The following is a 26456-nucleotide window of genomic DNA, read 5'->3' on the forward strand; positions in this document are numbered from 1 at the left end:
GATGAAGCCTTTCCTGTTTCCCTCAGAAAGAAGCCAAAGCCCTCACCAGGGCCTGCAGACCCTCCCTGATACTCCCTCCTCCTTTCTGTCTTGTCTGCATCTCCCACTGCTTCTCCTTCCCTCACCGTGGCAGCCACACTGGCCTCCTGGCTGTTTCTTGCACATGCCATGCACACTCCCCCAGCCTGGGCTCTATGCTTGCTGTTCCCTCCGCCTGGAATGTTCTCCCCTCTGTTATCCACACAGCTCCCTCCCGCTCCCTACTCAGGTCCTTGCTGATGACAGCAAGTGACATTAGTCTCTTTCAGCTGACCGCCATATGGATAATTGCAGCATCCTTCCCAGCAATTCCCATCCTGTTCCTGCTTTATTTTTCTCCTTAGTACGTATCATCGGCAAACATACGTATTTGTTACTAGCTGTTCTTATTTATTGTCCATCAACCTCCACTTGGAATATAAATGCCACGAGAGCAGGAAGTTTTCCATCTGTTATGTTTCACTGCTCTTGCCTTAGTGCACAAGACACGAGAGTCAAGGAACATTTGAGTCAGTAAATAAACGAACGATTGTTTTCTTGTATAATTTCACAAAACACTATACAAAAATCTGTAACTCCATCTAGTTTATTTTCTGATGTTCACAGATCGCCCCCCACCCGCAGAGACTATGTTCTAGTCAATGAACAGTGAACACACCAGGGAATGGAGGCAAAAGAAATGGTCACTGATACATAGCAGGAGCTTACGTATTAATGACTGGGACACATGCTTGATGATTGAACGAAAAAAGGAAAATGCTGAAAACTCCCATACAAAAGCCTCAGAGAAGATCAAGCAAATACTCTTGGAGAAAACCAGCGCTGACTTGGCAGAGGGTGAAGGCGCTCTAGGGAGGAGCTATTTCTTCAGCAGAGGGGGGGCCGCCCCGGACCCTCAGCTCAGTGGAGCACAGACAAGTCCCAGCCAGAGCGGTTGGACGCAGCCTCAGGCGGTGAGGCAGAGTGAAGTTAACTGGCTCCCATCAGGACTGAGCCCAGACTTCGGCCTCATTATCTATCACTCTGCAACCAACGAGTCACACACAGGCTCCACAAAACAGAGAGATCCCAGGATGGCTGGGCCAGGTGCATGAATAAACCAACACACCTGTGAGTAATGAAATATTTACATGACGCACAGGCTTAGTGAGACTCCGTGAAGAGGACCTCAAGTGGGAAAAGGAGAGCATCAGCTTTCTTTCCTCTAGGCCAGGGATGGCAATGTCACCTCTGTGTGTTTTTAAGGTAGGCACCCAGTCTCCTCAGGCTGCTAACACCACAGTTTGTGACTTGGGGTTTTCTGCTATTGTTATTGTTCTTTTGGTTATTAAAAGAAATTTCTGTTTTAAGAGAAACTAAATACAAACAACCTTAGCTACAAGGAGGCTTAATTTTCTCTGAGGTTAACTCCTTGTTGATGATTAAGAAAGAAAGATCCATTACACTATTTCTTCAAAATGATTAAACAACCTTTCCTCACACCTAAGCCTTCTGGAAACTTGCAGCTTCCAGAGATGGTTGCAATGTAAAGAGGGTCATCTAGCCAATAAAGGGGAAAGTCTTTGACCTCAAAGAGAAGGGCCATGCGTCCATCACCCGCCTTTGCCTAAAAAGCTGTTTGGAGAACACTGCCATAACCCGAGTGTGACTCGTCTAGGTAATTTTCTCAGTACCAATCCTCCGTACAGAGCCCAAGGCTACTTCATCTGGGAAGTAAAAGCCCGGAGAAGTGAGGGGAGGGAGGAAAGGGGGAAAAAGACAGGAAAGACAGAAAACCACGTGACACAATGTTGCTGCTGTGGGTACCGCTTCTCTGCGGTCTGTCCCCTCAGCGCGAGGGACTTCTGCAACATGCTCCAGGAGGAACGACACCTCAGAGTGGAGACACAATGAATTCTCAGGTAATTGGTCCAGGTGCACGTCCAGGGAGGCAACACCCTGCCCTTCTGGGTGTCATCTGGTCCTTCAGGAGCTCCTCAGGAAACCAAGCCCCAGGCCTGTGGCTGTGGCATTCGTTGTATCCAGTTTCTGGAGTGGAGGGCAGCTTGGCATGAGAGCGCTTGCCAGTGAGGCTGGGAGGCTCGGGCCTCATCCGAGGGTTCAGGCAGTTCTGGGGTTTGGAGAGGCAGCAAAGCTGTTGTGGGGGTGGGGACTGGGGGGAGGGCAGCCTCTCCGGAAATAAGGTGGTCACGGTCACGAAGGAAGTCTTAGGAGTCCTCCCATGTTTGTGTGCAACACAGCTGGGTCTCAAAGAACTTTTGGTAGTTCTTCCTGCCTCCAAACTTAGTATCAAATTACTTCCCAGAATACATTTGGAAGTCCACTTGTCATGCTTGTTGGCTAGTGCGTTTGCTTAAACCCAAGTCAGGTGAGAGATTCACCTGGCGCTATCTGCTGGATGGCTATCTTTCCCTCTTCAGCCCTACGTTGTTTTGTTTTTGTTTTTGTTTTTTAAAGTATCATATTCCCAGATTCCTTTTGCTTTGGCCCAAGTGGCACCTTTGTTCTGTCCCACCTAGCCTCTTTCCTCAGCGGAGGACTGGCTTTCTCGGAGATTACAACTGAGGCCTTAGGTTTCAAGATTGTGACTTGGAATGACACAGCAGCCTCAAGGAAGATTGCTCAAACTTTCCAGGTAGCAAGTGCAATGAAGTTGGCTCCAGAGGGAAACAGATCCAGATGAGATCAGAGACAGGGATGGCAGGACTCTGTGGGGGCCCATCCAGGTTTGCAGTGGGTCTTTCCTCATCAGTCTCCATGTTCCTTGAGGCTTGAGCGCCATATTTTCCACTTGCAGAGGCTGGCATGGGAAGTCAGGCCCAGAGTACAGCGTCTCTGCCAGGGGCTGGTGACATACTTCAGTGACATGTCAAGACACTGATGTCTACAGCTTCCACAGAACATTCGCTGTTAAGACAGAGGAAATGGTTGGCGATCCATTCAGCAACTTCTTTTAAAAAGGTGATAGAATATGCATGTTTTTCCAGATGGAATATGCATTTCCCCACCATTTTCTACAGATCATTCATGACACTGGACTAGAGCACAGCTCAGGTGTGTGTGCGTGTGCTTTGTGTGCACGTGTGTGTTCATGTATGAGGGATTATGAGGTCAAAGAATGAGGCAGGAATAAAATGTGAAAAAAGCTCTTCACCCCATCCCCATGGCAGCACAAAGCAAATCAATGCAGTGGGCTAATGTAGAGGCAGATGAATAGAAATCTCTCTGCCATCGCCCTGTGCTCACAAGAGACAGGGACCTTTCCTGCCCTTTCGCTGTTCTGCCTACAAGACCTATTGTCATGGTTTTTTTCAGGAGGAATTGAAAATTAATTTGGTTCTCTTGCATCTTGTCCTATTTTTAGCTAAGTGTTAACTGTTCATTCAAAAATAAACATCATAGGAGAGGCATGCAACTGCCTTTTATACCTAAGGATGAAAAACTGGTTATGAAGGAGGTTTATTTTGCTATTCCGGAAAGATGACCCTGGTTGCTATGGCAAGGAATCTCCTGTCAGTCACCCCAATGAAGGTGGCCTCTCCTGAAAGAACAGCCTCTAGTAGAGGTGCAGTGTGAATATATTTGCCACTGAGCTTTGACTCCAATATTTAACTTAGCGGACAGGTCTGTGTTTTATCACTTGGAATATCACGGACTTTAAATGTGCCGCCTATGGAACTCAGCCGAGTGAAACTTTATGCTCTCAGAAGGGCCCAATTTTACCACCAGGATGGTTATTTTCTAAATCTCTTTAAAAGTATGGAATATACAGATGATGTATTATAGAATTGTACACTTGAAATCTATATAATTTTATTAACCAATGTCACCCCAATAAATTTAATAAAATTAAATATATTTATACATATACATATATGTCTATATATTTAATTAATTGGGGTGACACTGGTTAATAAAATTATATATGTATATATATGGAAGGATTTGGGCAAGAATAGAGCTACTCATGATCAACAGAGGAAAAGATCCAAAGAATACGTTACAATATGTGGCTGCGGTTGGTTTATAAATGAGAGTTCTTTTTGATGGAGTAGTTACTTGATTATTTAAAAAAAAAAAATTCAATGATTTTGATCTGTGGTGTTCACAGCTGAATGATCTGCCATTCCTGCTGAAATTTATTCAGGCAATAATCCACAAGAAGTCAGTTGTTTTCAGCAGTTTATGACTTGTTATTTAACATTTAACAGAATGGCTATTTATTTTGGAAACAACCAATTGTGAGAGGTTTATTGCTATTGTAAACCATAATCAACTGCTTGCATCATTACTAGTTTTGCAGGAGATAAAATGGGCAGCTGCAAGGGGAAAATTGTTGAGTAGCTTTAAACATTTGCATTTGCGATTGAGGGTGGGGGGGACTTCACCTTGTGGTTTGCCTGCATTTCCAGTATGAAATACTCGGTGTTCTGGTTAAAATTGGATCCAAATAAGATAATGCTCCAGAAGATCTCTGCAATTTTTTTTCAATTACTTACGTGGCAAAGGAAGATACGATTTGGATGAGCTACGACAGTGCTGTGGATTACCTTGTGTTTATCTCAGTATCACGGCAGGACTTAAGTTTCACCCCTTTCAGAGAAACTCAAGTGTCTGAGTCATTTACTCCAGTGAACCCTCAGAGAGCCCCTTCTGTCACCAGGGTCTCTGCTTTAGCACTTGCCGCTCCGCGGTAAGTCCCTGCGGCAGCCTGAGACCAGGACCACGGTTAGGTCTCTGAGCAGCGGTCAGCCGCAGCCCCCGTCAGCGAGTGCGGCCACCGACCATGATTTAAGAGGATGCCACACGCATCAAAAGCACACAGATTCTCTTGGGCAAGATTGGTCGGAGTTGTTTGGAATTTCTGGTGGGAATCGTAGAGTCCTAGAGCTGACAGGTTCATGGAGCGGAGGAGGGAGAAGGCAAGGTCCCCAGCAAATGCGTATTCTAGATCCTGGGGCAATGAAACTAGGTGACAGTGCACAAACCATGACATCTCGCTGAGCCTCAGTTCTCACTGTTAAAAAAGGAGATAATACCACCTCTCCTACTATAGAAAGGTTATCCTGAGAAGCAAAAAGAGTGGGATAATACATCAATAAATAGATAATGAAAGGGTTAAGATAAAGTGCAATGTTTTGATTACAAACATCTTATTCTATTATTCTGCATGTCTAGGAGTAGACTAAATCAATCAAACAGCTACATGGGTTTTGCTCCAATACATTTGATATTTGAATGTTTGTTTTGCAAGCATTGTGATGTGACATCCTCAGCCAGAAATTTTTCCAGGCAGAACACCATGTACAGTATTTTCTCTTTAGGAAAAATGGCAATAAGCAGACAGATGCATTTTCATCTTGGGCCTAGAAAAGAAGAATCCATTTTCGGATGTTCAGCCCCCTCCCTGCTCCCCCGACCAACATCGGCTGAGGGCCTGTGGAGGCTGATGAGGGCACAGTCTTTATTAGCACCACTGCATTCCGGACCTCAGTCCCAGGGGGCTGGCAAGGCTCAAGGGACGCAAGAGCCAGAGTGGCAGACAAGGGAGAAGAGAAGGATGGAAACATACAGAGAAAGATAAAGACAAAGCAAAACAGAAATAGAGATAGAGAAATAGATGATAGATGATAGATAAATAAGAGATAGATATACAGATAATAGATGATTGGTAGGTAGATAGATAAGATAGATAGATAGATAGATAATAGATGACAAGCATATAGATAGATAGAAAGATACACGATAGGTGGCTCTCCATGGGTCCTCCCAGGGAGCTGACGGAGGCCCTCATTAGTAGCTGCAGGTTGTGGGCAGAAGGGAAGAGAGGAGGCAACAGAAAGAGAACTGGAGAGTGGCTTTGTTTGGGGTAGCATTGCTGCAAAGAGCAGAATCATTTGCAAAAAAAAGACCTGTATTAAAAACAAATTCCTCCAACCCTCATGACTTAAATAAACTAAGAAGCATAGAAAGGGAATAGAAGGGAAGAGAAGGGTGCAGCGTCCTCCTGCGGGGAGCATGCAGTGGAGACAGCACAGCTGCCTGTGGGCAGAGGGATCCAGAAACCCACCTCCACACCCAGAGCCGTCCCCTCTCTGCCGAAAGGAAGGGATACCCAAGCCACAACATGACGGGGATGGCAAGGGTCCTTGATCTTTTACCATCCTGCAGATTTCTACTGCAAAAATAACGGTAATTGTCACCTAATACTTAGCATTTAGGATGTGCCAAAGGCGTTCCTAAATGTTTTTCACGCAGTATCTCATTTATTCCTCACTGCAGCATAAGTCAGTTTATTTTGGAAATGAATAGGTACTATTACTGCTTCCATTGCACAGAAGGGATCACATCTGTCTGAATGCTATTCTTAACCTCTCTGATTTATATCGCAATTTTTAAGGAATTTTAAAAACTTCCCATCACTCCAAACATCTTCACACATGTAACCTATTTTTTTGCATAATTCCAATTACAATGAACTTACACTTCATACTCCTATTTTTTTTCATTCGTGCACCATCATATCATTATTATTATAGTGTCTCCCTCATCCCTTGAATGACACATATTTAGCATGAAAATTATCTGACTATCCTACATCAGGTCCCCTGGGGTTGGCATTAGATCTATGTCCACATGATGAATGTTTCTGGGTGCTTCCAACATGCCAAGCATTGTGCCACATCCTGGGTGAGCACATCGCACGCTGCTAGCACACGTCCCCGCATCCCGGAGGCAGCCTCTGCTTAGCCCGGGACGCAGAGCTGGGTCCAGATCCTATAACAATGAGATTGATGGTGAGAACGAGATTTAGACAAGAACAGCCTTTGCTTTTGTTTCCGCCAGGGCAGCCATCAGCAAACAACAGAAGGGACATCAACAAGAAGAAGATGGAGGAGGGTAAGCGGGGCTCCGATGGTCCCACCGTCTCTTGCAGGGCACACCCAGTGTTTCCTGGTCCTGCCAGCCTGTGTGGACGTGTGGTCCACCAGGATGGAGAAGCATGGAAGTGCTGCCTCACGGTCTGTGGGTTCCTAACCTCATCAGCCACTAGAAACAATAGGCGTAACCAAACAAGGCAGTAATCCTGCTACCCAGCCTGGAATTTCAAGGTTGCAGGCCAGCATGTCATTTCTGAATGACGGAAATGTTCTGTATCTTTGTGGGGCAACATGGTAGCCACTAGGTGCATTTTCATTATTGAACACTTGATATGTGGCTGGTGTGCCTGAGAAGATCAATTGTGAATTGTATTTCATTTTGACTAATTTAAAGTCATATTTAAACAGCCACATGCTGCATGTCGAACAATGCAGCTCTAGGTTTTGAGATTCCAGGTGAGCCAGAAATGAAACTCTCTTTTTCTGTTCAATTTTTCTGTCCATGCCTCTTAGGGACTCTCGGTGGCAGACCTGGATTGTGTCCTTATGTCCTTATTCAGCCTTGATTTTCATAGCAGTTTGACTTTCCTTTACCCTGTGTGTAGGTGGCAGGAAGCAGAGTAGAAGAGCTGCATCAGGCAGGTTCATTCTTGCAAGTAACTAGAACCAACTCAGGTTGATACAAGCAGAAAATAAATTCATTACAAGTTTACTGACAGGTGCACAGAATCACCAGGAAGGCAGAAGAACCAGGTTCAGGGTCCTGCCACGAGGACTATCGGTGGCGTAGGTCAAATGGGGAGGTTACAGTCTGCATTACGGATGCTGCTAACATCCGTCACTAGCTGCCAGCAGTCAGGGTGCTTGCCAGCACTGTACTCAAAAGGTCATCTTTCTGCAGCCACTGCCAGCACACTTGATCGTCATACCTCTGGGACCGGTTGGTGGTACCTGAGTCACTGCCCACCTGCTAGCTGCAAAGGAGTCTGGCAAAGCAAGTAGCTGCCACTTCAGCTTCTGCAGTGGGAGGCAGGATCTGCCTTAGCTCAAGGAATTATACAAAGCTAGGAGGGGGCACTCAGATGCTTGGTGATGACGAGAATGAATATTTCTTCATGATGACAACACACTTATCCAAACCTTCGTAGAGGCCAGCAAGAGCTGCAGTTCCTGTGGTTCAGTAAAGCCTCTCTGTGAGTCTAGCCAGGCCAGCAGAAGACCATGAGTCCAAATCCCCTCGTATTGGGCGCCCTGCAGAATGGCTTTCTCTGAAGGGCACTGAAGCATGATGTCATAGGTGGAGAGTAAAGGGCCCAATGAAATATATTATGTCCCATGAAATGTATTATGTACATTCTAAGGCCATTGTTCATGATCCCAGAAAGTTTAGAGCCAAAGCATGGCCCCCCTGAATCTGGGTAGAAGACCCCAGTGTATGTATTTTATGCATAAACCTCATTTTTTTTTTCTTACCTTTCTAACCCCTATTTAACCCTTTGCCCTGATTTTGACACCTCCTTTAAACTAAGTGGTTTATTTTACATTTTAATCGTGTGTTTGCAATCCACATTACTTCCCATTTGGAGTATGTCAAAATAAAAATATATGATATGAGCCAAAAATTATTCCAAGAAGTCATTTCAACATGCTAAGGATGCAAAGGCGGCCAGTGGGCTCTGCCGAGTGCAGGGGAGGCAGGGCTGGGGAAGCTCCTGAGAGGGCAAGCGTGGAGGATGGAGGGACAGACATTTATTCACAAAAAGGACAGAGCAAGGGAGAGGCAGCATGAGCAGAACCAAGATTTAACTTTGGTTTTCGGCTCTTTTTTCTAAACAATCGCTGTTGCAATCTGGAGGTGAGTTTTTAGCACACAGACTCCTGAATGATTTTCTCTGACTCACGTTCTTGCCTTCCACGCTTTGCCTATTTTCAGGGGAGCAGAGTGGGAAAGGACTCGCAGGCTAAATTAAGAGGCTCTCTGCTGGCCCCGCTTGGACCCCATCTGGCCCACTTGGCCACCATCCCCTGACAGGTGGGCCTGGCACGGCAGCTCAGGCCTTTCAGCTAACTGCGGTGGCTCTGAAAAGGCCTGTTCATTCACTTCGGAAAGCAACACCCAAATAAATGCTTGCTCTTCGGTAGATTTAGCGGCCAAAGCAGCTTTCTGAGCAAATGGTGCCAGACCAATTTAATTTCCTTTTTGGATAGAATGAAAGCACATACAGATAAGGAAACAGGCAATAGATGGAATCTCCAAGGCCTGCAGGGGCGCCTTTGACACCGTCCTGTGTGATGGTCTCATCAGCAGAACAAAACGGCAAGGTCAGAGTGGAGCGGAAACTCGAGGGAGGTCAAGTGGCCCTTGATGACCAACATGCTTGAGGTCCAGAGAGTCCTGGGTGAAACCCCAGCTGAGTCCAAAATCAAAGTAGGATATTGCAAGGACTCCAGGGATGGAGGGGCTCCCTTATTTGGTGTTGTCCTAATGGGCTTCAAGCAGGGGGCAGAGTAATCTTTCACATGAGGGGTGGTGTGTCTGCGGGGGCCCAGTGGGGGTCGGATGTTCTCCTGGGCCAGGGAGCGAAGGCTCTGCAGAGCTCGGGCTCTCCTTTCCTGGGCCTAACACCTTCCGTGGGAGGTGACACCCTGTGTTATAAAGAGCCTTGGTTGTCTTGGGTGTCAGGTAGATAGACTCGGGCTCTGATACCAACTCTGTTCCTTCTTGCTACCTGGGTAGTCACTTACCCTCTCCTGACTTCAGTTTCCTTTCGGTGAAATGGGCATAATTCTACTTACCTTCTTTTGAACTAATAAATTGGAGGTTGAAATGAATGTAAAATGCTCAGTGCCCGCCCACATTCAGTAGTCACTCAATAAATGTTTTTTCCCTTTTCCTCCTAATCCCAGGCTTCCCAGGGCTCCCCAAATGTTCTGTGCCCCGTTACATTAACCTCGGTACACAGTGTCGCAAAGGGCCTGTGATGAAACCCAAATCCTCAGGGGCCCAGAACCCCAGGCCAGGAGCCCTGTAATATGACACATAAACACAACATAAAGCTCACAGGAACTTAATCACAAACAAATAGAGACAGGTGGACTTCCTTTTTTGTTTATGCTTTTTTTTGCTCCAGCTTTATTGAGATATATTTGAAATATAACATTTTATACAACGGGATAATTTGCCACACATCTATAATCGTTGCAAAATAATTATCACCATAAGGTTAGCGATCACTTATGTCACCTCATATAATTACCATTTTTTTATTTCTGCACTAAGAATGCTTAAGATCTACTCTCCTAGCAACTTGCCAGTATACAATACAGTACTGTTTACTACAGTCACCATGCTGTACATTAGATGCCCAGAACTTGTAACTAAAAGTCTGCATGTACCTTTTCACCAACATCTCCCCACTTATTCCATGCCCCGGGCCTGGTGACCACCATCCTACTCTGTTTCTACGAGTCTGACTTTTTCAGATTCCGTATGTAAGTGAGATCACGCAGTATTTGTCCTTCTCTGACTTACCTCACTTAGCACAATAGGGCACTGCCCCCCCGCCATGTTGTCACAGATGTCAGGGTTTCCTTCTTTCTCATGGCTGATCATGTGCCGCTGTAAGTGTACAGCACATCTTCTTTATCCAGTCGTCCGCTGAGGGCCACCTAAGTTGTTTCTCTATTTGGGCTATTGTGAATCGTGCTGCGCTGAACATGGGAGTACACCTGTTATCTCTTCGATATTCTGATTTCATTTCGTTTGGGTATACACTCAAAAATGGGTTTGCTAGGTCATAAGGTCGTTCTAGTTTTAATTTTTTGAGGAACCTCCATATTGTTTTCCTTAGTTGCTGCATTAATTTATAATCCTACCAACAGTGCACAAGGATTTTATTTTCTCCACATCCTCGCTAACACTTTTTATCTGTCTTTTTTTATGATAACCATTCTAACAGGTATGAAGGGATATCTGACTGTGGTTTTGACTCTCATTTCCCGGATGAATCTGCTGACCATCTGTATGTCTTCTTCGGAAAAATGTGTATTCAGATCCTCTGCCCATTTTTCAACCAGATTTTTTTTTTTTTTTGGGCTGTTGAGCTGTTTGCGTTCTTTATATGTTTTGGACATTAACCCCTTATCAGAGATATGATTTGCAAATATTTTATCCTTTTTGGTAGGTTACCTTTTCATTCTGTTGATGATTTCCATTATGGAGAGCAATCTGCTTTACTCAAAGTCTATCAATTTAAATGTTAGACTTAACTAAAAACACCCTCACAGAAACATTCAGAATACTGTTTCACCAAATCCTTGGGTACTGTAAAGTAAGTGGTTTACTTTGACAGATGAAATGAACCATAACAGACTTCAAACTGTACCCAGAGTACTCAGGGGACCCCCATTTCTCTCTCCACCTCTTGCCCCTGCTGGATTCAGGGTTTTCCTTCTGCACTTCCAGAGCACATAGTGTTTCCCTAGAGGCAGGGCTCCTGACTCACCCAGCTGGGTATCCTAGCGAACAGCACAGGGCCAGGCTCATAGTAAGTGTTCAATAAATGCTTGTGGAATGTGTAAGAACTAAGAGACTGCAGGTAGGTGCTGAGTGAGCCAGCTGATCTCCCCTCTGCTGCCTTCTCACATCGGGAGGACCAGGGCCCTTTCATCTGTGCCCCTATCTGGATGCAGGTGTTCCGTGGGAGTTGGACTCCAGTTTCCCCTCGACTAGCTGTGTGACACTAGACAGCTCCCGCCCCCTCCCTGGCACAGGCAGGCACTCAATAAACAGTTCTCGCATTCAATAAAACCAGAACTAGCCAGGCAAATGCCTGTGGGTAAAGTTGACAGTGTGCATCCTGACATACCCCCAGAAAAGGTGGGAGGATCCCCTGGTCCAGGTTGAGGACAAAACATGACGCCGACAAGGGCGACCAGGGAGCTGCTACAGGCACCCCGCCTGCTAAGTGTTCGACACATTTGCTTCTGTTGTTTCATCAACGATTTGCAAGGCAAGAGAGGGGTTTCTTGAACTTTCTGGGGCCACGAACCTCTGGACCCCTTTTCAGAATAAAGTTTTGAAATACATACAATAAAAAATAGATAAAATTACAAATGAAACCAATTAGCTTAAAGTACAGTTTTCATAAAACTAAAAAACATTTATGGTAAGGTATGCACCTCATTATCAATACAATAAATATTGAGATCTAGCAGCAGGTCTACATACTTTAATTTTGAATTATCTGCAACAACTGTAACGCGATATGAAAAGAGCTGTGATTTCTATTGCTGAGAAAGGTCCGGGCTGCTAACGCTACTGTGATTTCTTGGCTACATTCATAATTGAAGAGCATGTTTCAGCCAGAGACTAGGGAAAATACCAACGATTTTTTTTTTCCTATTCAAGTCCATAGACCCCCTGTATTCCATCCACAATTCCCTTCGAAGTCTACTATTAAGGTAAATTTTTTCATCTCCAATGTACAGAAGAGGAAACAGGAGTTCAGAGAAGTTAAGTAACTTCTCAAAGATCACACAGTAGGTAAAAGAGCCAGGGTTCAAACTCAGAAGCACTGTTTGGCCCCAGAGTGTGTTGTGTTTCCACCATGGCAGTGCTTCCCGCCTTCGATGAGAATGCCGGTCACTTGGGAACCTTGTAAAAATGCTTAGTCCTAGGCCCCACCCCTCGCAATTCTGACCCAGGGGGTTTGCCCGAGTATCTGAGATTCTGCGTTTCTGTCTCCTTGGTGATACTGCTGCTGCTGGTCCTCAGACTGTCCACACTGCGCTTCCCAATAATGATTTTGGAAAACCCCATCAAAGGAATGAGTCTATCAGTGCTTGACTCCTGGAGGGAGAGGGAGATAACTGGGCATCTCGTACTGCAAGTACGTGTCTCTGTGGCCAGGACCTGCGGGTGGAGGCTTGCTCACCGTACGCTGTCTCTTCTCTCCCTTTGCTTACCATCTCTCCTCAACCTGCCTGCTTGGGACTTGATTCTTCTCCAGGCTCCCCCTGAATTCCATTTTAAGCTGGTTTCACTAGGATAAAAATGCGGCGGAGGAAGGAGAGGTCCCAGGGCGATTACCCTGAGTCAGGCCCTTGCGCTGGCCTGCCCCCAGCTCTCAGAGAGAGCTGACAGTCCTTCGCACACTGCCCCAGCGGCCGCAGTTCTTGCTGCCTTCAGAGCTGGGCTCCCACACATCTGTGCAGACAGGCTGGTTCTGTGCACGTGCCGAGACGCTCAGGCTGCGTTCCATCCAGGCACGCTCAACCTTCCTTGGACGTGGAAATACCAGATGGGCTTTAAAAAATACTGTTGCTGGCTCCTACTCCAGAAAGTCCGATGGTCTGGAGCGCGGCCTGGACCTTAGGCGTTGTAAAAGCCACACAGGTGGTTCCAAGAAACAGCCAAAGTAGAGAATCACTGGCTTAGTGAAAGGAAATCAATTATGTACACAGCTAGGCACCAGGCACGACATTCACTGTTGTACACACATCACTTTATTCTGTCCTCACAGAAATCCTGTGGTAAGGATGATGTGATCCCTATTTTACAGATAAGGAAACTGAGGACCCATAGAGGTTAAGTAACTTGTCCAAAGCCACACAGCAAGTAAGTATATGAGCCAGCATTTGAATCCACACTAGTCTGTCTGAAAGCCTAAGTTCTTAGAATCAGGCCATTTCCCAATGGAGGAAACATCAAAGTGGTAACATTCACCTGCTCCCAGACCTGATGCTGTGCCTTTCAGCTTAGTATTTGTCTTCTTTGCTATGATCAAATGCTTTAAAAAACGCCATGGGTCGAGCTCAGTGGCTCAGGGGGTTGGAGCACCGTGCTCCTAAAGCCGTGGTCACCCTTTCGATTCCCACATGGACCAGTGAGCTGCGCCCTCCACAGTAAGACTGTGAACAACGGCTCTCCCTAGAGCTGGGCTGCCATGAGCTGCTGCGGGCTGCTGAGCGCTGCCAGGAGCGGCTGGCGGCCAGCATGGGTGGCCGGCAGCCAGCGTGAGTGGCCGGCAGCCGATGAGAGCTGCCACGAGCTGCTGTGAGCAGCCGACCAATGACTGGCGACCGACTGCTGGGGGCGAGGGGGTAGACAGAAAAAGGGGTGAGGGGAAAGGGGGGAGAGAAGGGGGAGACAAAAGGCAAAAGAAGGGGGGGAAAACGCCATGGATCTGGAAATCCATCACACGGCGCCTAATGGAGGCCTAGAGATCTGCAAGGTCTTTTCCAGGTCCAGCTCCAAAAGTACCTCCAGTTCGTTTGGCTGGATGCCTTTCCTGGCAACCTAAATGCAACATGACAAGTGACAAATGTCCTGAGCGGTAGGGAGGTCCTTGGACTGTGACCATGTTGTAATGAATGACCATCTGAGGGAACTTCATGAAATTCCAGACGCCCACTTGAAGCCAGGAGTCAAGTTTTCAGGAACTGAGTCTGAAACTCTTAAGAGCAAGTTATGTACCCAGTGGGTAATGTTCCCTGGGCGGCAGCAGGATGAGGGGACAGAGGAGGGACTTCTAGGCTTTGGGATGAGATGGCCTGGGAACAGCTCCAACTCCACACGTTCCTAAGTGTGATTCTGAGAAAGGTGTTTAAGCTCTTGAACCCACGATTCGTGGGTGAAATGGGGATTAGAAATACCTAGCTAACAGGGTTGTTGTGAGGATGAGATAATGTATATTAAAAAAATGTTTGGCACCAGTATCAGGCACTCAGTAATTGACAGCTGTTAATATCATACTATGCTTTGCTATAAACCTGGCCCAAGGGCTACTGCTTGTTTTCTCTCTAAAGTCTCTTGGATTGAGTTTTCCGCTATTAAACAATAAGTAAAATAAGTAAGACTAAATCTTCTTATTTAGTCACAAATACTGCTAATCAGTTATTTTAGTAAAGAGATCCTAATTTCATTCCAATGTCACTGTAAAATACTGCAGTTTCATTTCCAATCTGGAGACCTTCTGTCCACAGGTATTTCCTATAAGACAAATTCCTAAGTCTCGATATTAAGATAATATTGGAAGGGGCCCCAGAAAGAAGAAAATGGCTGATGTTAGGGTGTTGAAATTATTGGTAATTTTTCATTTTTCATAAAAAAATTTATTGTTGTAATAGTTGTACTGTTCTTGAAGTAACAAAACCAATAGAGCCAAAGAGACAGGCAATAAAAATGCACATCTTTGAAAAGCTACCATGTGCAGGCACTAAACAGGCACATCCTTATCTATGGAATCGTTAAACTCCCCAAACAATCCTGTGAGGTACATATTATTATACCCTTTTGTGAGTCAGGAAACCAAAAGCGAGTCTACAAAACTTCCCCTTGGTCACTCTGCTGATAAGATGTGGCTCGGGGCTTCAAACGTGGGCTTGTGTGACTCGGAATCTGTGCTTTCTGTCCAACTGCATGCTCCTTCGAAGGTGGGCGGCCAGTCCAAGCGGCTCAGAAAAGGCTGTGTCCCACCCAGAGTCACAGCTCATCCCCTGCAGAATTAGAATTAGGGGACTAGAACCCTTGTCTCCAGTCCTCAAAGTTACGGGAACTCAGGTGTGTTGCATCTTTGAGAAAAATTGCCATCTTTAAACATATGTTTAAAAAGAAACCACAGAATCCTCAAATAAATGTTTATGGGATAATTTAGGTCAGACACGCAGCACTGTCGGAAAATGCCTTGTAATAACACAAAGATCTGTCGTCCTCTTCCCTGAAAGCACTTCGAATGGGTGGCTAGTTTTCCAAGAGGCCGTGTGCAACCATACAGGCGCAGAATCACTTGGCGCCACCCGCCTCTGGAAGCGGATGGAGTAGGTAAGACGAGTGGTGTGTGTGCTTAATGGAGAGGGTGGAGAGCAAGACCCAAGGTGACTCCGTGTCAGGTGAACATCCCACACATAGCCGAACATATGCAGATCCCACCAGAGCAGTGCACGTCTACACGTTACCTGCCAGCTTTGCACCTGGCTCCATGAAAAATGCAATTGGCTTCAAGGTACAGTGGGACCTGATTGGCTGGGTTGCAAAGGAAAAATTTAAATCCACAAACGTGGAGCACGTGGTGGTTTCTCCACGTTGGCTGACCCATACACAGAGCCCTACACAGGAAACGTAAAACAATGGGGCATTACCAAGACAGACTGAAACAAACAGAAGCTCTCCCTCCTGCCTACCTGAAAAATGCAGCAGATTCCTGCTTGGAGCTGGAGATAAAAAAATACCCACTTCAAAGTCTGTGCTACGAGGCCATGGGTGAGGCACTTCTGTCATTTAGAAAAGAGAAAGTTTCAACGCTCCAGTGAGTCTGTGCAAATGCACAATGGTTCTCGGATGAAAACAGTGTTGCTGTTCTCCCCAAAATATCAGTAATGCCTTGAACAAACACCTCTCTTCAAGGAGTCCAGGACATTCAATGCGTTCCTCGTTATTTCCCACTCCTTTCTCATTAGTCTCCCCGTCTCGCTCTGTGGGCAGGTAAGTGGGTGGTATTCCAGAAGGAGAAAGCGAGGCAAGGCAGACTGGGAGGCTGAGCTGGGGACCCAGAGCTTGCCGACGGCCCCGCAGGGATAACCCCCCAGCGCCCCAGCCTGTGTCCTGCAGACTAATACACGTCGCTGGTACAAATGTGCAAAAAGGCCCCGAGTGAGAGAAGACAAAGGCAGATGGGCTTATTAGGAGAAAGAAAAACCTGCACTGCCCTTGTAGATTGATAACTCTCAGACTGCAAAGACCAAAGGCTAAGCGGCCTTGGGGACAAGACATGGTTGCCCTTGGGGCTGGAAGGGGGCACAAAACCTTAAGCAGAGTCACCTGCCATGTGTGTCCTCACTGCCTCTAGATAGTCAGAGCTCTGTTCTAACCCGAACACTAAGCCTCTCCTGGTTGATCAAGTTGTCCCCTAAAACCCATCTCTGCTATGGTCACTCCACTGCCACCAGTGAATGAGGCGCTGAACCGCCTGCTGATCTTGAACTTGGTGTCTGCGGCTCCACATGTCCCCCGTCAGCTTAGACCTGTGACAAATCCGTCAGCCAGGTCGTCCTTCTTTCCCCAGGAGGGACTGCCAGCCAGGCTTTCGGGGCAAACACCCTAGTCCCGATATTAAGAAATCCAAGAGGCGCTCAGCCCTGCTGACACTGGACACTTTACTGGGGGCCCGCAGGGAGGAAGCTGTAACTCACTGCGCCTTTCGGAGCCTCACAGAAGCCCCTAGGAACCACCCTTTAGGCATTCTTGGGCTGCTAAAAAATTCAATCCAAAAGGGAAGATGGTAACCATTTTTAATCACCTATTTGTCTTTGTATTTCTACACGGAGGATCTGTAGGGCAAAGCCGTCACACATATTTTCAGCAAAAAATTTGAATTAATAATTTCATTAGTTGCATGTTTTCAGGGTTTCTCTGAATTTCCCCTTCATTACATTTGTTAAACGTCCCACACACTGTACGTATTCTTGCAGTTTCTTATCATGTACTCGTTTATGTCTGTACAGAACACTGAGGTTCCGTACATAAATCCCAGCAGCCGTCAGACATAACATGTCCATGTGTGACTCGGCATATTGTTCTAATTTACCAGCCTGCTGGGAAAAACAGACTCCTCCCTTGACAAAACAAAATTCAAACTTTGTTTTACGATCGACAGACCTTTACCTCATGTTAGCCTAACACTCAGTCCTCTTTCCCCTACTGATCTGAAAACAGGTCACAGGATAGTGCCTGGTGACAAAAAGAGACTCTCCCAGGCCAGGTCAGTGGCTGCAACATGCACTGTACCCATGAACGTCTAACTGGCCTTGGTGGGTCATTAAGATGTGACCATTTTGTGGGGTACGTGCGTAGGGGCTGTGGGGGAAGAGGAAGATGGTGGAAGGGTGAGGAAGGACCCAACGGCCTATCTACCTCCTGGTAGAAGCTGGAAGGTGCCCTTATTCTTCACTGACACTGGGGATGGGATCCAGGCATCTGCACAGACATAGTCAACAATATATTTTAGGGGCGACAGTTCCGTTGTGTCAGCATTTCTATTACCAAGGCCTGTGTTTAGAGTTCTTTATGCAGTCAAGTTCTTTATGCTGCAGGCCAAAAATTGACATGAAGATACCTGAGGCAAGAAGGAAACAAACCAAGGAACCAGGCACATTCTTTGGTATTTGCATTTCAAGGTAAATACAAAAATCAATTTTCAAGCATTGTTGGGCTGATTTCTATTTTCTCCTGCTCGCTTAGTTTGGTATGACGGGTAAAACCCCAAGTTTCCCGAATGGTTTCTGAGAAAATGCACATGTCTATGATTTGGGTTTCTGATAGCCGCCTTTAGAGGTGAACTAATCACGACAGTGTCCTGAGGGACGGCTGGGCCAAGCCCTTAGGAAGTAGGAAGGGCTAAAAGAAATAAAAGCAGCGCCTGCACGAGAGCTCACAGGACAGCTGAAGGACGAATGCGTAAGGTTAGCGTCTCTTCTTCCAGAGTTGTACAACGGAAAAGTTGAGTGTAAATTCAATTTGAGCAAGATTTAATTTTAACTGTATTGGGAAAACTAGATAGCTAAAAGTATCTTACAGTTTATCTTTTAGAATCTTAAAGCAAAACAAACACAACAGTATTTATTTATCTGTTTTCACATATTGGATTAAAAAATATCTGTTTAGAAGGGGAAAACAAAGCCCAAATACACAGACAGTAGGCGTACAAAATGCAATAGAATAGAACGCAAACTGAACACTGAACACCCGAGTACCCAGAAGCTGAGGAACAAAGTATCAACGAGATGGGAGTGGGGATAGTTAGGGAAGGCTGCATTTCTGTGTGCACCTGCTGCTCTTTCTGCACCACCGCACTGTACAACCTTCCAGAAGAGCCAGAGATGCGGGCCACGTACAAATACAGTCTGACGTCTCACCACCAGCGGACAAACATTATTAGATAATTTCATCCTCCTGGAGGCATGGCAGCCAAAATGTAAACACTTCTGAAATCAACTCTTGATTATCCACATTCACAGAAGGGAAGAGCAAAGGCACTAGTAACCCGAGAGTTGGAATGCACTTATTTTTGAATATAGGTGTATGAAATGTCCAAGTCTGCTATAAACATTATAGTCACGAGGAGTTAGAAACCTTTTTACCACGTGATCAGAGCAGCTGCAAGCACAGTTAGGTGATAATCTCAAAGACACATTCTTAGATAGTGACTAAAGTATGGGTTCTACTAGATGCCCTGTAACTGTGCAAAATATAACTTTGGAATTTGGCAAAAAAGCATGGCTTGAACAAATAATCCAGTTCACAGTTGAAATTTTAGAAAGCAATTTTCAAAACTGAGCACTGCAATTCCCTTTCAAATGCTGTTAAGTTCTCTCTTCTGGTTTCGATTCTCACTTTTTAACCTAAATACCTCATGGCCTCTCTGCTCCTTTCAATAAAGCCAGGCTTCTTATGCTCACCTTTACTTTATTGCAGTTTCTTCCTGTCCTCGTAAGCTCTGCTGCTTCATTTTCATGAGCGGTCTTCTGAACCGTGCTCTGGATGTTCTCCTTGGAAGCTCTTGGCCCGTGAATGTTTCAGAGAAAACCTCATCAGTTTCCTCCATTTCCACTCTTAAGTCAGAGAAACCCACACTATGATAAACTTTGCATCTGAACTTCTGCTATGTGCACTTGGAGAGACATCACAAGCTTTCAGGGCAGAATGAAAGACACTGGGTTCTCCTTGCTCGTGATGCCAGATGACACCGGATCCTTCCATAAACCTGTTTTCGTCATCTATGGAACCCAAGGTCACAACCAGCAAAAAATGAGCTAAGAGCCATGTAGGCCCCTTCGGCCTACTGATTCCCATGGACCAAGAGTCAGCGCGATACAGTGGAACAGCACGTGCCTTCGCGAGGCCACGAGGCTCCGTGAGGATCCCAGCCCCACCACTTACTGGCTACGCAGTCTCGGCCAAGGTCCCCGACTCCTCTGAGCCTTTCTTTCTTCATCTGTAAAATGCGGACAATATTGCAGTCCTTTTCTCTTAGGTGTGCTATGAAAATCAACAGTGACAATGCAGGCAAGACGCTTGGGACGAGGTATTTAATTTAAGAGCGTTAATTTAAGAGCGTTAGCTATTACTAAAATATTACGGATTTATGAAAAGGAGCTGATTCTAATTCCCTGGGCCTCAACAGTGCGGCTTACATACAGCACTGAATCAGTGTCAGAACATGATTTTCGTCTTGTCAAAAGCAAATTAAGTTTCCCACCATTAATGTAATTTTCCAGGGGCATTTCCCTCCTCTGAGTTGAGGTCCTAATTTGAAATGTACGGCCAACATCTAGCCTGAGTGATCTTGTTCTGCCGATGTTCTATTACACTCCCTCTTAATGCTGGAGATTGTACACGTATGTCTATAGCGCAGTCTGTTCAGACTTCCAGTGTTGACCAGTGCTGCTGGCACTGTTGAATAGGGCAGAGGGGGAAAGGGTTATTATGGCAGCAAGAGAAATGAACAGTACTTAATGAACTTGCATTTCAACTGAGCAGGTTTTCTAATACAATTTTTTTTTTTTTAAAAAGCTTTTTATAAATTCTTTTGCTCAGCAACAATAAAAAAAGAAAAAGAGCCCTCAGCTGGGAACAATAGCTACTCAGCTCATAAAAATCACTAGAAGGAACATTTTCTTTGTCCACCATGCCCAGCAATTTCACTGGTAGGCAATAATCCAGATCACTTAGGTTCCACCTAAAAAGAGTCTAGAGAACCTTCTCAACCTTTCAGCTAATAAATTATACTAACAAAAAAGGTCTAATTTTCTAATGTGTGTGTATAATTCCACCATAAAAAAAATTTTAGCTCACAGTTCCTAAGATGCTTTTGACAAGTAGAGGAGACTAACGTAGTGTTGACAGGACATACTCTGGGTTGCCTTCCCCTAGGAGGGAGGTATGGTGCTGACACAGTTACTCACTGCCATCGAACCCCCTTGTTGCCAGCGGCCTTCATCCAGGAGGTGACAGCTGAGCAAGGGGCAGGGTGCCTGTGGGTGGCGCGGCTCCCACTGCGAAATGAGCTGGCTGACTTGGATATTTAACCTCTCACTCTGCAGTTCAGCCTAAGTGGGTTGAGTCAGAGAAACTTCATATTTTTGACATTAAGGGGCTAATTCATCTCCTCCCACAGATGTCATTAGACTACCTTAAGCTAATTGCCAAATGTGTTGAAGATCTGTCATTAGAAATTCTTTTCCATGTTCACAGTACCCCATGATAACCGAAGGCTGTGCTTGGACCAAAATACGCTATTTCTAACGAATTTCTGCTGGGGCCGTAAACATTTATTTCTTCATTCAAATGTATCAAACCAAAACAAAATTCTCTATGTTTAAGAACCTTTTTTCAATTTAGTTTGCACATACTACGCATTTAAGAATGAACTTACTTTATGTCTTTCCTGTCTGACACAGGAAGTGTTCGATATTTGCTGAATGACTAAAATGCATTTCAGACCAAATAAAGGAAATGGCTGGAAGCCTAAACGAAACATCTTCCACAATCGACACCTCTTTTTCCTTACTCCTCTCCACTTTGGACCTCAGGCTGGAGACTGGCTCCAATAACTACAGGCTAAATGGCATTCCGGGCTCCCGTCTAATTAACTGCCCATTTGACTTACACTTTCTCTGGAATCTGGGAAGTAATTGTTTTGTTTCTAAAAGGTCTTTTCTGCTGCCTCAGATTGCATCTGTGATATAGGAAGAAATAGAAACTGCAATGTCAACATAGAACTTAATTAAGAAGACTGTGCAATGACAGCAAATATGTAAAAGCAATCTTTACTGAAGGTAGGTAACCATTCAAATCAGCTTTTCACAGACAATAAGGAGTTGGGCGTGCACAGCTACTGAAAATCTAATTTCATAAGGACACTGCCATTTAGAGAATGACCACTGAACTGTATCGACCTAACACAGAAGTTGGATCATTTGAAATGACTTCAGCTAGTTGTACTTAAACTCTACATTCCTGATGAAGCTTTTAAAACAATGCCTTCACTGATTTGATTAAGGGAGGGGGGGACATCCAAACCCACCCTGCCACACAGTGAAGATGACCACGAATTCTTCCACAATGCTCTGTGTTCTCTCCCTTTGAATCTCCGCAGGCTCTACAACTCAGCAGGACTGCCGTTTGCAGACCCAGGTTGAGTCTGCAGGCTCCACTTCCGGTCTCTTGGACCACCCTCTTGTATCACAGCCCCACCCCCAGGTGTGAGGAAGCTCTAGTAGCCTGTGGAGAAGCCTCTGCACAGAGGAACTTAGGCTCCCACCTGGCAGCCAGCACTGGCCTGACTTGGCTCCTCCTGCCCCAGCCAAGGGGCTCCAGTGGGGGCTGCATGAGACAGCAATGAGCCATTCCCACCAGGTACTCCCAAACTGCAGACTCCAGAGGAAGACCAAATACTACTGGAACATACCTCAAACCTAACTCAAAGTAGTCTAAGATTTAAAATCTTAGCAGTGAAAGCAGTGAAAGATGCAATAATTACAGTTTTTCAGCAATTGCTATGTGACTAAATGCTTCACACACCCTTATTCCCCACAACACCCTTATTAGATACGATTATTATTTCTTCTATTTTATAGATGAGGCAATTAATGACAGACTTGCTTGCGGGTTAATTGCTCAAGAGCACGTAATAGGAAGATAATATTCAGAACCACATCTGACTGCAAGGCACATGCTTAGCAGGAAAACAGGGATAAAGGAAATTCCAAGCTAATGCTAGGGACTGAAATTCTCAAAAATATAGTATGAATTAGAAAATAGTTAACATGTGGGTCCTGAAAGTGCCCCAATATTGCTTAGCATAACTTTCAAAATTGGCAGTAACATTTTTTGAAGCAAAGTTTTCAGAAAACATTTTCTTAATATGTACAACTTTATGACATCTACTAAGTACAAGTGCGACATACTAAAGAGAGGTTACAAAGGTGAATGACAACGTTCTTGCTCTAAAGGTTCTTACATTTTGGTAGAAGTCAGGCATGTTACACAAGGTACCAAGTTAGAAGTAGTGTCAAGTGAGGAAGAAGTGGTATGGCAACTTATTCATTCATTCAACAGATATTTACTGGGTGCTAACGGAGCAGTGAACAAGACAGATATGGTTCCTGCTGATGATTCACATGACTTTTGCTAGAAGCCCCAGAAAAGGAGGGATTCATTTCAGCTTGGCCTTGAACATCCTATCCCTAGGCTTTGGGCATGAGGAGTTCTGGGGATCGGGAGGGCATCTAAGGGAGAGATAACAGTGAGCAGAAAAAAATGAAAAACACTAAAGCACAAGAAAATTAGGACATGCAAGGAACTTTCAAAGCAAGAACGATATTTTACTAACTTTCAAATGCAATCGATTTGTTATTTTATGTGCCCAAAGAAAAAATAGCAAAGATTTACAGCAGTGGCTCCCAACCAGTGGCGATTGCCCTCCAGGGGACATTCGGCCATGTCTGTCACAGCTGAGGGGGTGTGCTGGCCTTCATAGGCACAGGCACGGATGCTGCCAATCACCCTACAACGCCCAGAAAGGAGAGCCCCCACAACGAGGAATCGCTCAGCTCCACACTGGTGATGTTGCCAAGACTGAGAACTCCCGAACTACAGGCTGCAATAAACTGAAAGATGCACCTGGAATACTAAAAAGTATTTTAGGATAGGTGAAATGCAGTAGTCCAGTTTACCTGGGATGAACCCAGAACGTGTAAAGGAGTGCTGGGAAGTGATGCTGGCTGGCAGTGTGGATCTGAGTCTGTGTTCTCAGCTTGGGGACCGTGTAGTGATGGTGACCAGGGACTGAGAAAACAGTAGAATGCCTGTAAATCACAGGGCCAGCCCTTCAAGAGCACGTGCCAACCCCTGGCTTTCAGAAACCCTGCCCTCTAAGCACAATAATTCATACCCTATTTCTTCTATTATGACTGATCTCAGAACAACTCTGACTCACTAATCATACAGTATGTCCCCTATTGTTTTCAAAGCCCAGCTCTATGTCACTTATTCTGTGAAGCTCCCCCAGTGTGTTCAGTTTAAAATATTCTTTTCTTTTTTTGAACTTCTTTAGCATATCACCTATACGTCTCTAATAGTATTCTTGTGATTTGTCCTTCTTCTAAATGTAAGTTCCTTTGGGTCAGGATCCATGACTGGTTCACACCTGTAACTCTCAGAGAACCACTATAGCATCTTACCCGTTGTAAGTGGTCAATCAATATTTGTAGAATGAATAATTGAATAAATATACACTACTAAAAGACTATAATTATATACAAACTACTCAGACTTCTTACCACTCTTTCAGCCTTTCCTCATAGGGCTCATTTTGTAAATCTTTAATCATTTTAGCAGCTCTCCAAGTTCAGCTATAGGGCCTCAGAGAGAGCAGGGTTCTTTAACAAGTCCAAAGCACTACTTCAGAAAACACCATTTTGTAAATTCCATTAAGTTTTTGTTCACTTCCCCATGGGGGTGGTGGTCAGGGTTGGTCTCAAAACATTTAAAGCACCTTACACAGGCAGAGCACTAAATTCCTCTGAGGAAACAAGGGACAGTGAAAGTATAAATATAAGCAGTAAAACATTTCTACTGGCTGCTCACAAACACCAGTTACTTTATGATGATCATACTTTTTGGCTACGTTTGTGTGGGGTATTTAGGACTAACAGAACAAAAAACCTTAAAATATATGACTATCATACAGAATGGAAGAATATAAGGGGACAAAAGATCAGTTATAGAATTTTAAGACATTCCTTTAAAAGATAATAAAAAGACAGATTATTAATCTTTTATTATATACCTTAATAGTGGAATAAGTTATTATTTTTGGTCAGCACATATATGCAATTATAACAGGGGTGGGTTAGGTTAATTTGCAGGACTTTGTTTTTTAAGTCTCCCTCCCTTTTCTCCTTCAAAGTAGTCACTGTTTGGTGGTTGCTTCTAGTAAGTCTTTTGCTTCATTTATTTTGGTTGCTAAGTACGGAGATCCACCTGAGGGCAATGAAGAATAAATGGATTAAAACACACTTCATTATTGACATTTTTTAAAGTCTCAAATATCAAAAAACACTCTTAATTATAATTCTGATATTTTCCCACACGTTCATCCTCTGACTAATTATTTTATAAGCTTACTAGAAATCAAAACAGCACAAATTAAACTTGTTTGGTGAAGCATTACAGACACCAACAATCAGAGATAACCTCTGAGAAAAATAATGAAAAAAAGTTATGATCAGGAATAATCTGAAAAACACTCAAATATTTCAACCATTTAACCAGAGAATTTTATGAAAGTAAGCGATGGTTCGGTGAATAAAATAATGGTCTTTCACCAAGACCTTTTTTAAAAGGGAAGAATATTTATCTTTGAAGGAGGATATCTTTCTGAAGGAGGTAAAGAAATCCAAAGGATCTTTTGGAGACTAATCAAACCTTGTAAACTCACAAAAATAAAACACATGTTAGAAAAGGCAACTATATACTACTCAGTTCTAAGCATCACATTTACTAATACAAATGAACAAATAAATGAATGATAATGAAGATAATGCTAAAGGAAATGCTTGCTCCCTGTTCTCTGAAACGATTCCATTAGAATACTTAGGAAACACAGTCTTACATTCACTGTGCCCTAAAATAAAGTCAGTTCTTTTCTAGAGTTCTTTACAATGAAGTCTTTCTAATGCAAACAAGAGGAAAATTGAGGTGAATTTAAAATTCAGAATCGTTATAAATCACAAACAGAACCTATTGGATATACAAAAATACGAGCCCCAGACTGTCACATTAAACCTATTTAAGCCTCCGCCGCCTTTTAACTTCTAGTCCCGAACACTTCATTGTTTAACACTCAGGCTAACAATCATATTACAATTTACCAGTTTCTTTGTGTTTGTTTTTATTTTTTATTTTTTACCCCTTGAGTACAAACCACTTGTAGCTGTTGGAAACATCATAAGACTTCAGCAGCTTATAACAAACCAAAAAACATGTAGATACCGTGTTTCCCCCAAAATAAGACCTAGCCGGACAATCAGCTCTAATGCGTCTTTTGGAGCAAAAATTAACATAAGACTCGGACTTATTTTACTATAATATAAGACCGGGTGTAATAGAATAGAATAGAATAGAATAGAATAGAAGTAATATAAGTAATATAATGTTATAATATAATATAATACCAGGTCTTATATAATATAACATAAGACTGGGTCTTATAATATGATATGATATGATACCGGGTCTTATATTACTTTTTGCTCCAAAAGACGCATTAGAGCTGATTGTCCGGCTGGGTCTTATTTTCGGGGAAACACGGTAGTACTGGCGTAAATTGTCCTGACTTTGTTCAGACCTTTTATTGATAATCATACCACTCACCTGATTAAGGGAAAAGAAAGCAGGGAAAACAAGTTCACACACATGGTGTTGGAGCAGAAAGGGCAATCAATGGGGGAGGAAGCTGTATCTAGCTCTTTGCC

At 44.3% G+C, this 26456-nt stretch overlaps 1 protein-coding gene across 2 annotated transcripts in view; it reads right to left on the reverse strand.

Annotated features, from left to right (window-relative positions):
- Window positions 1-690: 690 nt before the first annotated feature.
- DNAJC15 (DnaJ heat shock protein family (Hsp40) member C15) overlaps window positions 691-26456 on the reverse strand; it is an 87480-nt gene continuing 61714 nt past the window's right edge. The window contains exon 6 of one of the 2 annotated variants that reach the window (XM_033103919.1): window positions 691-2946. In XM_033103919.1, the coding sequence (XP_032959810.1) occupies window positions 2924-2946 (23 nt within the window). In that variant the 3' untranslated portion in view covers window positions 691-2923. Of the gene's footprint in view, window positions 2947-24743; window positions 24964-26456 lie in introns of those variants that run through there. The other variant, XM_033103917.1, reaches the window with a different exon arrangement.

The sequence above is a fragment of the Rhinolophus ferrumequinum genome, chromosome 4 (assembly GCF_004115265.2).
Source record: "Rhinolophus ferrumequinum isolate MPI-CBG mRhiFer1 chromosome 4, mRhiFer1_v1.p, whole genome shotgun sequence".
In the NCBI taxonomy this organism is placed as follows: Eukaryota; Metazoa; Chordata; class Mammalia; order Chiroptera; family Rhinolophidae; genus Rhinolophus; species Rhinolophus ferrumequinum.